Below are 14608 nucleotides of genomic sequence, written 5' to 3'. Positions count from 1 at the left end.
ATATATATATATATATATATATATATATATATATATATATATATATATATATATCCAAAATACGCGTGGATAATAAGTAACGATCGTTTCAATCATCTTCAAATTGACAAACTCATCTTTATTTTATTTGTTACTCTATACGATAAAAAACTTCATAGATATATTTATATCTATCATTTACTCGTTTGTATAATTATGCTGAGCTAACAAAAGTTCAGCACACCGAGCTATTAAAAGCGCGCAATGCGATACTTTAAGATGATACAGTGATGATGATAATTGAGAATCGTGATGTCTATAAATAATGCCATGACGTATACTTAATCAGTAATGATAAATAATTGATAGTCGTTTCGTGTCCAACTATAACGTATAGTAGAATACACGCGTCTATCCGTTACATTTGTGATTTAAGATCTAAATTATTCGAGCATCACAATACGGCGTGAGGTTTACCTCTGTGTAATAATTACTTGATGGAGGCTCGTAATTAATTTGTTTGGCGGAACAGCAATCTCCCCGCGTGATGTGCGTATTTAGGTTAAACTTTTTTCCCTTTTAGTATTTTACTCTCACTTCGTTTACCTTGGCATCTCGATGTTGAAAAGCGTAGCACGTAATTTCGAACGTAGAATAAATTTAGGTTAAGGTTTCGACGTCACGAAAATATTGGCGTCTGTTGATTACTTCGCTTTTCGAAGCAGTGAATAGAAAAAATGAAAAAAAGTCTATATCGTAATTGTTACATGTACAATGTAAATTTGTATCTTACATATACGCACATATTTAAAATATAAATCGATTTTTCTATCGAACTGGGTATCTTAAAAAAAATCGAGATTTTGACATTAAATGGTGTATTAAATAATCGTTTTGTTTAACTTTTTATATTGCGCAGTCTGGTTCACATCAAAGTAAACGTGAGTTTTTATAAAATTGGACTAGTTTCTTTTTTAATTCCTACATCTGTAATTCTTTTTACGAGTACAATAACCTATGATCACAGAATGTCAAATTTCCGAATGCAAGGCCAAGATTGTTGTAACATTATTAGTACATATAATGCAAAAAAACAAAACTATCTAACTAATCAATCCTGTTTGTCATCTTATCAATTTTTCTCGAGAAAGATTTTGCTGTTCCATAAATTTTGGATAATACATGAGTTGAAAGTAATTATTATAATTGAAAGCGATCCGACCACACCTCGATCGAGGAATTATTTAACTTTAATCGTTATCCCATCGTTTGCTGTTCAATTGTTTCAAAATTCCAACTAAAATAATTTAAGAAAATAATTTTAAGACTTCCGGAAATTTTGACATTTCTTGGTTATAGAGTATTCTCTCGTATTCGTCGGAGAAAATAAAAAAGAAGAGCTCTTAAGAAAGATTGACTGAAGTCTTATGCCAAGAAACTATAATAGATAATGAATATTTTAATAAATCAATGATAGCCAATCACGTGTGGAGGCAATTCTACCGGCTGATGTACTTCCGTATCCTTCGAAAAGAAGCCGAAATTTCAATCCAACTAAAAAGTAGAAATACCAACGAGTACCAATTTTGCAGAACTGACACCACACATGTAATTAAATGTCAAGTTAGAAGTTGGATTTAAAAACTATCGGCTGACGGTGCTCCTTTTTCCTTTTTAGTCATAAAGTTACAAAAGGATCAATTGTAAGACATAAACACTAATGCACACACATTAGTAAGGCCCTTGTTCTAAGCTCTCTTTTATAGATTAAAATGCCACCGTATGTAACTAAAAAGTCTTCTGATTGCCTTACAAGTACATGTAGAGCCCATTTTTCAATAGCAATTTAAACCTAAATTTAAGTTTGAGCTTTGTTCAAACGCATTATTTAGAATATAGAGTTATAATATATTCAGCTTTTAAATCTAGACTTAAACTTATATCTACTATTGAAGAATCGACTCTTACGCACGATTTTTCCAACGTCGATGAGTCTTAATGTGAGTTTAAACTGTCTTCAGAGAAAGACGTAAAGTCCAGTTAAGAGTTAACCGACGTTTAAGGACGTTGATGGAACTCCCTCTCCCGGTCCGTAAGAGTTGAAACTGAAATCTAAATTTAAAATATTGTCGGGAAATCGGGCACCTTGCGAGCACTTTTACCGACAAGAGAGGAGTTCGGGACAAGGAGCTGAGCATTCGATGAAAAAGTAAGAGTTATACCGCGATGTGCGTTCGCCGCGTGGTATTTCTCAGCGACGAAATTTCGACTTCCACTGTGACCGTCGCGAGCACGCCGCGAATCGACGCCGCGAGACGAGTCTACGCGTCGCGTACGATCGTCGTACTCACCTTGATGATCTTGTACTTCTTCTTGGTCGCTTGATTGAGGTCCTCGTGCACCTTGTCAAGCAGCCACAGTAGGAATTCCTGAGCATCGTGCTGCAGATTGCCGCGATACTGGCTGCCGTACTTGTCGACGACGCTTTTAAACGCGGTGCTCATCTCCGGGTCGTACTGGCAGCTCCAGATGGCCTTGAGCAGCAGCGCCAACTGCTCAGTGATCTCGCCCTTAGTGCCGTACTTCTTCGAGTTGATCTTGTTACGGCGCGACAGATCGACCTTGTACTGGTCCAGCACGAAGTACTCGGCGAGTATGTCGGTGTGCGAGAGGCACTGCAACACGGCGTTCATGAAGCACGTGTTGCCGTGGTTGCGCAGGCCTATGACACCCGGCACTCGGTCGGGCGGTATGTGCGCCGGCCGCGGCGGCGGCACCCTGATGTCGCCCGCGCTCGAGCCGAGGTCGTCGCCACGCTGGTGCGACGCGGCCTTGTAGCTCTGCGCGCCCATACTCGACATGTGCCGCACCATTTTGTTGATGAACTTCTTCCAGGAGGGCCTGCGGAACACCTTCTTGCCGCACGGCCGTTCCTGGTAGTCCTGCAGCTGGCCAGTTTGACCGCCGTGCAGTCTACTCGTGGCGTTCGGCCGTTGTTGCGGATGCTGCTGCGCGCCGTCCGCATGCCGCGCGTTGCTCCTGGTGTTCTCCTTGGCGGACGGCGCGCTGTTGTCCTTCGTATCGCCGCGGGTTTGCTGCTTGGGACGTCTTCGCGACATCCTGCTGCTGGCACTTTGAAACGGGTTTCTCGGCAGTGTAAAAGTACGCTTGAGCCGCGAGGCGCCGCGCGACTCGACGAATTTAACCTTTTCCTCCACGCCCAGCTCACCCTCGGACACTGATTTCATCACCGTGATGCCACGATCCGTTCTCGCGGCGTTCATCGCCAGCCACCCAGCCGCTCGTTACTCGGCTTACGTGTAAGCGTCCGCGCTGGCCGTCACCGACGCTCACATCGCTACTCGCAGCATACTGCACCACTTCGATGACGACGACGACGACGACACGACAACGACGGCGACGGCTATGACGATGATCTTCACGGCTGCGACGACACGTACATACGCGGCACTTGTGCACGCCGTGTGCGCCTACGCGTACCCGCGGCCGAACGTCATGCGCGCAACGAATTGTCACACTGAAACAACACGGCGGCCAACGGCGGCCATTTGCCGTTATCACGAGCTCCCATGATTTCACAACGCCTCGGCCATGGACCATCGGTAATGCTGATGCTCGGTCGGTCACGATTGCCAATCTCTCGTTGTGTCAACACGAGTGCAGCGCCACGTTCTACTGCGATGTTAGTAATGTAGATACCGTTTCTCGATAAACAAGGCACCGATGTCGTGAAACGATTATCTTCATAGACGTAAGAATCAACTTCAACTTCAATATTTGGCTCCAGACTTCTCTAATGGCTCCTGCACACAGAACGCAATAATCCTTGCTACGCGGCAGAAATTCACGTGACAACCAATCAATATGCTGGTTTCTGTAAAAACCATCTAACTCTTATGGAAAAACAACATATTGATTGGCTATCGCGCGAATTCCGCCGCGCGGCAAGCATTACCGCGTCCTGTGTGCAGAAGCCATAAAGCTGACCACACATACTTTCCGTAACAGTATCGTAAGACGTAACATAAGAATTTAGCAATCATGTTGAGAATCGTCGAATTATAAGATCGTCATTTTTGTGAATACTCGATCGTAATTGGTTAGTTCTTACGTTACGTCTTACGATTATTGTTACGAAAAGTGTGTGTGGCCAGCTTAAGAATTTTGCCCCAACACCATTATGGCTCCTGCACACAGGACGCGGCAATACTTGCCGCGCGACGAAAAGCAGCATATTGATTGGCTGTCGCGCGAACTTCCGCCGCGCGACAAGCATTACCGCGTCCTGTGTGCAGGAGCTATAAAGGTGCCAATACATGGGAGCGTTCTAGCGTCGAGCGTTAAAGCGTTAGCCAATCAACGTATCAGGTTCCAGAAGTATACTTGTAGTTCTTGAGGAAAGTGGCACGTTGATTGGCTACCGCTTTAACGCTCGATGCTCGATACTCTTTGACTATATAACCATGGACTGCTAGCCGCTAACTTGAACTGCTGCAGCAAAACGTCTGTAGCGCTGCCAGGATCAAACAACGGCTATTACGTAAACTATCACATACTTGTGATTTCTATTTTACCATATGAAAAATATTTTGTGTGTGTGTCCGTGATCATAAAATGCAGTTATTATTAAAATACATGAAAAATTATTATATTTTTTTAATCGTCAATAACAGACTTTTTCATTTTTTTCTTCAAATAAATTATTACATTAAAAAAAAAGTTATATAACTTTGCTATAATATAAAAATCAACAATTTTTAAAACAACAAGAAAAAAAATCTGACTTGCAAGGAAAATATAAAAACACAAAATAAGATATTTATATAATTTCATACCAAATTTGTATTTATTATATTACATAAGAATATATAATATTTATATAATATATTTATATAATAAGAGATACATAATATATGAATAAAAAAATATATATATACTAAGAATGTTTATATAATATATATGTAATATTATAAAAAGATATATAATATATATGTAATATTATAATTTTTGTCAATTTATGTCTGATATATTGACATTGTTGCTCATTAATTTTTCCTCATAATTCATAACAATTTTAACATAATTTTCTATAATTAATTTTGTTATAAAATATTTGTGGTTTTCAAGAAAGTCTAATTCTTTTTATTACTTCTACTATATTATTACGCCTTTCCAATACGTATCACTATGTGATACGCGGATATTAGAAGCGTTTACGTTGCTAACTCTGTTTTGCTCTACTGAGTTCCTTCTTTTGCCGTTGTTGGTCCTGGCGGCGTTACAGAGTTGACAGACGCTTAGAATCGCCCCTAGTGGTCCATGGTTATATAGTCAAAGTCGGGTGGGACCCAATTGACCACGGTATGATTGAACACAACCGATGGAAAGAATTATCTAGTGAATTACCAGGTCGAACCAATCATTACAATCTGTGTCCAATCGTATCGTGGTCAATTGGGTCCCACCCGTCAAAGTCGATACTCCTCGATGTAAAGGTACCTTAATGAGTGCTTTCCAGTTACGTTTTATATATTACACAAAACCAGTTTATTGATTGTATATTATCTTACAAGATATTTTAGATAATATGCGACCAATAAACTGGTTTTGTGTACGTATGTGTCAAGATGTGTTAAGCAATTGGAAAGCACCCAATGGCTCCTGCACACAGGACGCGGTAATGCTTGCCGCGCGGCGGAAGTCCGCGCGACAGCCAATCAATATGTTGTTTTTCCGTAAGAAAAGGTTATTACGGAAAGCAGCATATTAATTAGCCGTCGCGCGAACTTCCACTGCGCGGCAAGTATTGCCGCGTCCTGTGGGCAGGGGCCATAATTGTCGTAAACACCCATAGTCAATCGGCAGGTTTGATAAACTTGTCATATGACACGTGAAATGATTCTTAATCAATAGGTTTGTTCTTTTTCTTTGCACTGGTGGCAGTAGTGCAAGCAGTGTACACTAAAGTGTTCTTTTCAACGATTACGGCGACTTTATGACGTCATAATTGCTGTTCTTTTCTTCAATGGAACGTTGAACTCAGTACAATAGAACACTGCACTGCTTGCCCTAATGGTCTGTTCTTTTCAGCTGCACTGCTGAACTGGTGCAAGTTAGAGTGAGAAAATATATACTTATCTCACTTTAACTTATTGCACCAGTTCAGCAGTGCAGCTGAAAAGAACAGACCATAGGTTTCGAACTAGGGCAGCGGTGTAGTGCAACATGGCGACGTACACGAATAAGAATAGGTTGGAATCCTCAAATAAATAAACAAGCAGCATAATAACTTAATAGCAAAATACCTGTAAAGTAAAATTCCTGTTAAGATAAAATTCAATATAATTAAAGTAATTATGATATGATTGTAGTTATTGAGATAAAATGGATTACATATTTATTTTAAATATGGAGTTAAACAGAAAAATGGCACAATTTTAAAGATGTCCAGATAGCACAGAGAATTCTAAAAGAATTCAGTCGTATGTCACCAATTCTGAGTTCATTTTTAAATACAAAAAGAGTTTTTTTCACTGAACTGGACTCTGAAGAATTCTTTTTGTATCTGAAAATGAACTCAGAATTAATAACATACGATTGAACTCTTTTTGAATTCTTTTTTAATTCTCTGTGCTATCTGGGTAGTTTTTAAGGGTGGTTGCAACATTACAAGCATCTCTTCTTCATCTGAAGAATCAATTCCCAGTTTCGAACTATGTGACGCGCCATGTTATTCACTGTCCTGTGACGTTCTTTTCCTCTTTACCAGGCTCCTACACTGTTCAGTATAATGCAGTGCAGTGCCAGTGCAGAGGATAAGGGCTATCGCACACAAATTGACATAACTGCATATGCATAGCATAAGATCGTATGGACCAATGAGCATTGAATATTAAGTCGCCATATTGATGATTGATACTTAATATTCGATGCTCATTGGTCCATACTATCTTATGCTATGCATATGCATCTATGTAATTTTGTGTGTGATGGCCTTAAGAACAAACTTCATGTATTATGCAGATTTACAGTAGTTTAAATCCTGTATGATGGACTTATACCAATTCGGAGAGAGAGAGAGAGAGAGAGAGAGAGAGAGAGAGAGAGAGAGAGACTAGTTTGAATCATTGTTTATTCTTTCTTTGCTATGACCCTTACAAAGTCTGTTCGTTTTCGAAGAACTTTTTAATCAGTGCACGCTAGTGCAGTAAGTTAGAGTGAAAGAAAATGTACTTATTTCATGTATTATTACTCTAACTAATGTACTTATTTCATGTATTATTACTCTAACTAATCAGACTAATGTGCGAGTTCTTAAAAAATGATGTTTGCGTTATCGCGTGATATGCGATTACATAGTGTGTGCAAAGATAAAATCGCACGAGATATCGTTTTCGCGTCTCATCGTGATTCAGGCAAATCATTACAATTTTTTTCACATTCAACACATTCGTATAATTAAAACCAGCGCGGATCGGGATCATCAGTAATATTCTCGTTACCGATATCGAAACTGTAATACAAACATGGATATGGAATAGTGCAAATTTTCATATACGCTGTATCCGCTTCTCTGTTGCGATTTTGCTCGTTGTCGAGCTTTATACAAACCGTATTTAAAAAATCAGTATGTGTGTTGTAACAATATTTTGAAAAGAAAAAAAAAGCTGCAGCTAAAGGCAAAATCAAGCTGAAATTATTATTATATCACACAAAGGTATTTATGTATAGCTTGCTAAAAGTCTTCCCTTTCCGCACATACGATTCGTGATTGCCCCACACACACACACACACACACTAGATCCCTTTATATAGAGTAATTGAAAATCTATTTTCTCTATTTTGTTATTTTATTATACTTTTAGTAGAGATTATCCTTGATTAACAAGCAATAAAGCAAAGGACCAGCGCAAGACTATGGGACCTCTGGAAGTACTATGTGGCATTGTTGCCTTAATTTTTACTCTTTATTATTACTTTACATCAACCTTTGACTTTTGGAAGTCACGTGGCATTCATGGTCCACGACCCATACCACTATTTGGTAATATCAAGGATGTTATGCTCACTAGAAAAGCTATGAGCAATTATTTATTGGAAATATATAAGAAGTACAAGGATGAATCTTTGATTGGCATATTTGCTAGAAGGACTCCCATCCTTATTGTAAAAGATCCAAATTTTATCAAGGATATTCTTATTAAAGATTTCTCCAACTTTCCTAACAGAGGATTACCAATTTATGAGAAGGTACAGTTGCTTTTGATTTTTCTAGCATTTTGCAATATTTTTTATATGCTATTGGAACATCTTTTAAGATGTATTCTTTCCTTCTTTCCTTTGTCGATTGATTTTAAAGCAAAGAATTTGTTTCAGGCTGAGCCGCTGTCGCAACATTTATTCTCTTTGGAAGCAAAAAGGTGGAGACCATTAAGGACAAAGCTATCACCTGTTTTTACATCTGGTAAATTAAAGGAAATGTTTCCTCTGATATTAGAATGCTCTGAACACTTGGAACGATACGTGGAAAAATTGGCGAGCAGAAACGAGCACATAGAGTGTCGTGAGCTGACAGCCAAGTACACAACTGATGTTATCGGTAGCTGTGCCTTTGGTATCGAAACAAATTCTCTGTCGGATGTAGACAGTGAATTTCGCATAATGGGAAGGGAGGTATTTGCTCGAAAATGGTATAATCTGATACGATTTAGAATCAGAGAAGCTGCGCCATGGCTGTACGTTATTCTCGGTTACATCCTACCGTTAACCAGGGTCACCAAATTCTTTACACGTATTCTCATGGAGAATATCGATTATAGAGAAAAGAATAATATCGTTCGACATGACTTCGTTGATACTCTACGTGAATTAAAAAGGCATCCGGACAAAATCGACATTGGTAAATATATCAATTATTTATGTTTCACTAATACAATAATATAACTGTTACATCGTCCTAATGTAACGAAATTTAACGTGGATTAAAACATTCACGTTAGTTGTAATTTCTCGCACTCAAACGAAATTGTGTAGTAAAAATATAAATCGTAAGTATAACATCTCACATAGCACGTAATATTACATAGTAGTGTATTACGTAATAGCGTCACAGTAATATTTCCGTAATATTATAATATCGTAGAAATATTACGGAAATATTACTGTGACATTGTAATATTGCATGCTATGTGGGATGTTATCAAAAGGTTATACATGTAACAGTTATATATGTCGTGATGACGAAGATGTTATACAACTGGAATATAAATTATTCACTTCTCTGCAACAAGGGATGTGTATAATTGTATGCATGTTTGTTGCACGCTTGTCAATCAAATATCAGATAATTTGTAAAAATATTTTTTCAAAAGCGTAGTAATTATTTTATATCAAAAATGGTTTCTAATAAGTGTAATAATATAAAAGTAGATAAATATGCAGTATAACGCCCCTATCATGGATTTTTTCAAACTTTGTAAATTTGTATATTTTTATGCGTAAAATTGATTTCTGAAAACGAAAACTGTCATTCACTTTTCGTTTTCTTGTTTTTTTTAATTTTGTTTTATGATGTCGGTAAGTAGGAAAGACAAAGAATAGTTCATACATGCTTTTCTCTGCTTTAATCAAAAGTATAAACTGTTATAAAGCAGAAAATTGTTCATACATGCTTTTCTCTGCTTTAATAAAAAGCATAAACTCTGTTATAAAACAGAGAATAGTTCATGTACGACGAGAACGTCGTAATCGTGTACAGTTAGATCTAAATTTTAATCCGTATAAAAAGGTAATTATTAAGTTTTATAAAATAGTGTATATGATTAAAGCAGAAAAAAGCATACATGAACTATTCTCTGCTTTATAACAGAGTTTATGCTTTGGTTAAAGTAGAGAAAAACATGTATGAATATAAAATTAAAAAAACAAGAAAACGAAAAGTGAGCGACAATTTTCGTTTTCAGAAATCAATTCTACGCATAAAAATTTACAAAGTTTGAAAAAAATCCATGATAGGGGCGTTATACTGCATATTTACCTAAAAGTATTATATTGCTATTTTAGACAAATCGTTCATTAAACTTTTATCACTATGAATGATATTTTGCTGGGAGTGATGGTTACTGATCAATTATCATTAATCAAACAGTACGCTACTTTATTAAGCCAGCGGCACACGATGCTTGTTTTCATGCTGATTTGTTTGCTTGCTGGATGGAAATACTCTTCTGATTGGTGTATTTCTGAAGATGGATGGAAATGCACCAATCAAAATGGAATATTTCCATCCAGCAAGCAATCCAGCACAAAAACAAGCACCGTATGCCGCTGGCTTTATATAATAGTAGGCACGGTACAAAGTTTGCCATAACGTGATCACTAAGTTTACACGGCAACTTAAAACCGGTTTAGTAATTACCATAGTTGGTAAACTCTTGAATCCGATTATATTTCTAGATCTAAAAGAATATACCAATCGGATGCGAGAGTTTACTAAATATGGTTGTTACTAAACCGGTTTTAAGCTATCGCGTAAACTTAATAACTATCTTTATACGTTAATGTATGATATTTTACGTACAAGAAATAGACGATACTATTTAGGGGGACAATGCGACATGTGCGACATATAAAAATGTTGCATAACATAAACGCGAATACTATTTATATTTTTGTATGTAACATGTTATATTTGAGTTATTCTGTGTTATAACCAAATAACAGAACAATGCGACAGTTTTAAACAGTTATATCGCAGTTGTAGGAGAAAATTATGTAATCTCAATATTAATAACATATAACAGCAGTTATATTATGTCCTACTTTTTATTATGCAACATTCTATGTTCGCTGAGTGTGATATATTCCAACTACATGTATGACGTAAATGATTCTCACTTTACTATATTAATTTTTAAAAGTTAAATTAACATGATAAGATGCGAGCTCGTGTAAGAAAGATGGCACATTTCAGAATTGACCGACAATATAATCGCTTCTCAAGCATTTGTATTTTTTGTTGCTGGTTTCGAAACTTCATCGACTACCATGAGTCATGCACTTTATGAGTTAGCGCAGAATCATAAAATACAGGATAGATTACGAGAAGAAATTAACCACATGTACGCAAAAAATGGCGACACTTTAACATATGACAATATCAAAGAGATGGACTACTTGGATAAAGTTTTCAAAGGTACGTCTTTCAAGAAGATCGAAGAGGCGCGGTAAATATATTGTTGTTTCTAAATATCTGTCTTGAGAATTTAAAATATATTAGTTTAGTTGCATATATTATACAAATGTATCTTTATGACTCATCATTGATTTTTATCAATACATGAAGAAACATTACGAAAATACCCGCCAGTGACGTTTTTGATGAGGAAATCGATATCAAACTACACTTTTGACGGTACCAAAATTAATATACCGAAAGGCCAAACTATATGGATACCAGCTTATGCGATTCAACGAGATCCAGATATTTATCCGGATCCGGACTTTTTTCAACCAGATAGATTTAACGAGGAAATTATGAAAACTAGGAATGCGATGTTTTATCTTCCTTTCGGCGATGGGCCAAGGAATTGTATCGGTACAACCCTTACGAAAAAAATACAAGGAAACTCTTAATTTTGGGTGTAAACACCCAAAAATTGGGAATAAACACCTAAATTTGAGTGTTAACATTGAGAGTTTTTTCATACCTTTTTCGTAAAGGAATGAAATTTTGATTATTGAAATGTTTCTTCTCTGCAAAAGTAAAGCGATGGTTTGCTCAATGTCTTTTTATTATTTTTAGGTGCTCGTTTTGCTGTTTACCAGACCAAAGTTGGACTCATAAAGATATTGCGAAACTACATTGTTGACATTTGCGATAAAACGCAAATTCCTTACATAAATGATCCTAAAGCGTTTCTGTTAGCACCAAAGGATGGAATATATTTGAGAATAACCAAAATCAATCGAGCTTAATATAAGTTGTACTGCTGTATATAGCAATAAAAACATGTATATTCAAAAAATAAAAGTAAAATTCGTACATTATTGTATTATTAGGCACTTTGCGTTCATTGCCAACACATGGGATGCACGCAAGAGCCTCCAAACTTCCATTTTATGCAGTGAATTATATATGTACTGGAAGGTTTATTGCAATCATAGACATATATATTATACCCTAGAGTGCTAACTCTCTTATATACTGTCAGCTGTGTGTGTACCCAAAACCCATGTACTAAATTCACCCATAGGCGTCGAACATAGTACCCCAATGATAAAAATGAATAATCTCAGAAGTTTTATACCTTCCGCCTATGTACTGATGTTACATATAAATGACATATGTAACATCAGTACATAGACGGAAGGTATAAAACTTCTGAGATTATTCATTTTTATTATTGGGGTACTATGTTCGACGCCTATGGGTGAATTTAGTACATGGATTTTGGGTACACACACAGCTGACAGTATATAAGAGAGTTAGCACTCTAGGGTATAATATATATGTCTATGATTGCAATAAACCTTCCAGTACATATATAATTCACTGCATAAAATGGAAGTTTGGAGGCTCTTGCGTGCATCCCATGTGTTGGCAATGAACGCAAAGTGCCTAATAATACAATAATGTACGAATTTTACTTGTATTTATATGTAACATCAGTACACTTTGTACACCACGCTGCATCTGAACTTGTCAGCTGCGTTAATATAAGTAATATTTGTGAAATATATAATATATAACATTTTTCGGTATATATAAATATATGTTAACAAAATGTTAAAAAATTATGTTGTTACGGGATGCGCAGAGAGAGAGAGAGAGAAAGAGAGAGAGAGAGAGAGAGAGAGAGAGAGAGAGAATTTATATTACAAAACCTGGTTTTATTTCTGACAATAAAACAAATTACGATTTCAATGTTCTTATTTCTTTATTTTGTTTCATTTACTTTTAGAACTGACAATCACAATATACTTTAACGTTTTTTGAGTTTCAGATACTTTACTTTCATATTTAGTATTAATATTTCAATCACAAAATTAGATTTTATATATGATACTTTCTTTATGTGTAGCAACTGTAATTACGTGTAAATATATATACTTTTACAAACTGTCATTTTACAGCTGCAAGTAGCTAACGACACAGGAAGTGCTCCATTTAGGTTACTTTCCAACAAGAGACACAAGTCGACACAAACAGGGAGCGTCCCGATTGACCACGGTACGATTGGACACAACCAACCGATGAAAAGAATTATCTAGTGAATTACTAGGTCGAACCAATCATTACAATCTGTGTCCAATCGTATCGTGGTCAATCGGGTCCCACCCACACAAACATTTTTCTATCTTTGTTTCACATTTAGTGAGTAACAAAGGGTGCTTTCCAATTGCTTAACTCATCTTAACACACACGTACACTCAGAGGCAGGTATGGTGTCCCTCGGCGGGTCCGTATACGCCTGTCAAATAGTCGAAAGCGACAACAGGCGTATACGGAGGGCGTACTGTACGTCTGACGTACAACGCGAGAGAAGCGAAGAAGGCACGTAGGGGAAGTGGTGGGAGATATTTCGATGTTGCATTCTTTTCGCACGTCGTCCGATCAAGAGAGAAAATATCAGCAGACGTGATAGCTGTTGAATAGCTGTTGATAGCTCTGAAGAGTACACAATGAGTAATAAAAAACGCAACAAATATAATTTGATTCTATCGATTCAATTCTTAATAATCGAAAGAAAGAAATTGTATTTTTGAGGTTGGTTAAATGTGAGGTTGTTTTAAGGGATAAACAGAAATATTTGCATACTTTTCTCGATGGTACAAATTAGTACAAATTCAGAAACGATAAAATCTATTGCAATTCGCCGTTTTTCAATGATATTTACTCTGTTAGCTTAAAATTAAGTCCGCAGAACCACAATTTTTTGAAAAATTGTGATCCTGCTATCTTTATAGTAGGTTTAGATAAGGGAGAGGTTGTTTAAAGGGGAAAATATAAAATTTTCGATTTATTTCGAATGGTACAAATTAGTACAAATTCAGTACTAATTGTGTGTACCATGGTTTATTTTTTTTTATTTTTTTTTGGTCCTGCTAACTTGATATCAAGTTAGCAGCGCCACCATTTTTTTTTAAATGGCATGTGGTACAAATTTTTTTTGTGGTACAAAATAGTACAAAATGAGTACTAAAAAATGCGATAGGTCCAATTCGATTCCGCTCATTTGGTCCTGCTAGCTTGAGAGAGGTTAGAGCGTGTCCTTATCGAACCGCGACATCGTTCACGTTCTGGCGCGCACTTTCGGCACTTTGCATCGTCGATTGCGTGGCCGTCTTGTACATCGATATTTTCGTGACGGCAGTCTCCACTGGCGACATCGCTCCGCGTTCTACGTATCTTTTGTCTATCAAAAGTGAACTTGTGACGATTCGAGATTCGTCACGACGGCCGAAACAATAATCACAAGCTAACAAAACGCCGAACAACCGCGCGCGGAATAACCGCAAGGTCAACAAACAGTCGAACTGTTTGTTATAATTTAGTATAAAAGCCGACAGAAAATTGATATCGGGAGAGATTGATTGGAAAGCTCCT

At 36.9% G+C, this 14608-nt stretch overlaps 2 protein-coding genes across 3 annotated transcripts in view; one reads left to right on the top strand and one right to left on the bottom strand.

The window, feature by feature from the left end:
* The window catches only part of LOC116848931 (ubiquitin carboxyl-terminal hydrolase 31-like), a 16764-nt gene extending 13182 nt beyond the window's left edge, over window positions 1-3582 (bottom strand). The window contains exon 1 of the mRNA XM_032825565.1: window positions 2331-3582. Coding sequence (XP_032681456.1) covers window positions 2331-3263 — 933 coding nt within the window. The 5' untranslated portion in view covers window positions 3264-3582. The remainder of the gene's footprint in view (window positions 1-2330) is intronic.
* Window positions 3583-7217: 3635 nt separating this feature from the next.
* Window positions 7218-12043, top strand: LOC116848933 (cytochrome P450 6A1-like). Of its 2 annotated transcripts, none has more exons than XM_032825568.1 (6): window positions 7218-7717; window positions 7869-8250; window positions 8377-8899; window positions 10973-11194; window positions 11345-11596; window positions 11804-12043. In XM_032825568.1, exons 2-6 carry the CDS (start codon window positions 7918-7920, stop codon window positions 11974-11976), a joined length of 1503 nt encoding a protein of 500 aa, XP_032681459.1. In that variant the 5' UTR covers window positions 7218-7717; window positions 7869-7917; the 3' UTR covers window positions 11977-12043. The 2 variants fall into 2 exon arrangements, with proteins under 2 accessions (XP_032681459.1, XP_032681458.1); XM_032825567.1 differs by having other exon boundaries at window positions 7866-8250.
* The last annotated feature ends 2565 nt before the right edge of the window (window positions 12044-14608 follow it).

Source organism: Odontomachus brunneus, unplaced genomic scaffold (assembly GCF_010583005.1).
Source record: "Odontomachus brunneus isolate Ranch 3 - 2012 unplaced genomic scaffold, Obru_v1 Obru_scaffold_102, whole genome shotgun sequence".
NCBI lineage: Eukaryota > Metazoa > Arthropoda > Insecta > Hymenoptera > Formicidae > Odontomachus > Odontomachus brunneus.
Note: the sequence above shows the minus strand (reverse complement) of the source record. Positions and strands in the feature narration are given on the sequence as shown.

Bases quoted from the DNA above. Each gene is read 5' to 3' on its own strand.
- LOC116848933 (XM_032825568.1), top strand. From the start codon at position 7,918: ATGGGACCTCTGGAAGTACTATGTGGCATTGTTGCCTTAATTTTTACT. The intron at 11,195-11,344 runs GTACGTCTTTCA...CAATACATGAAG, and splicing joins CTTGGATAAAGTTTTCAAAG to AAACATTACGAAAATACCCG. The intron at 11,597-11,803 runs GTACAACCCTTA...TATTATTTTTAG, and splicing joins TGGGCCAAGGAATTGTATCG to GTGCTCGTTTTGCTGTTTAC.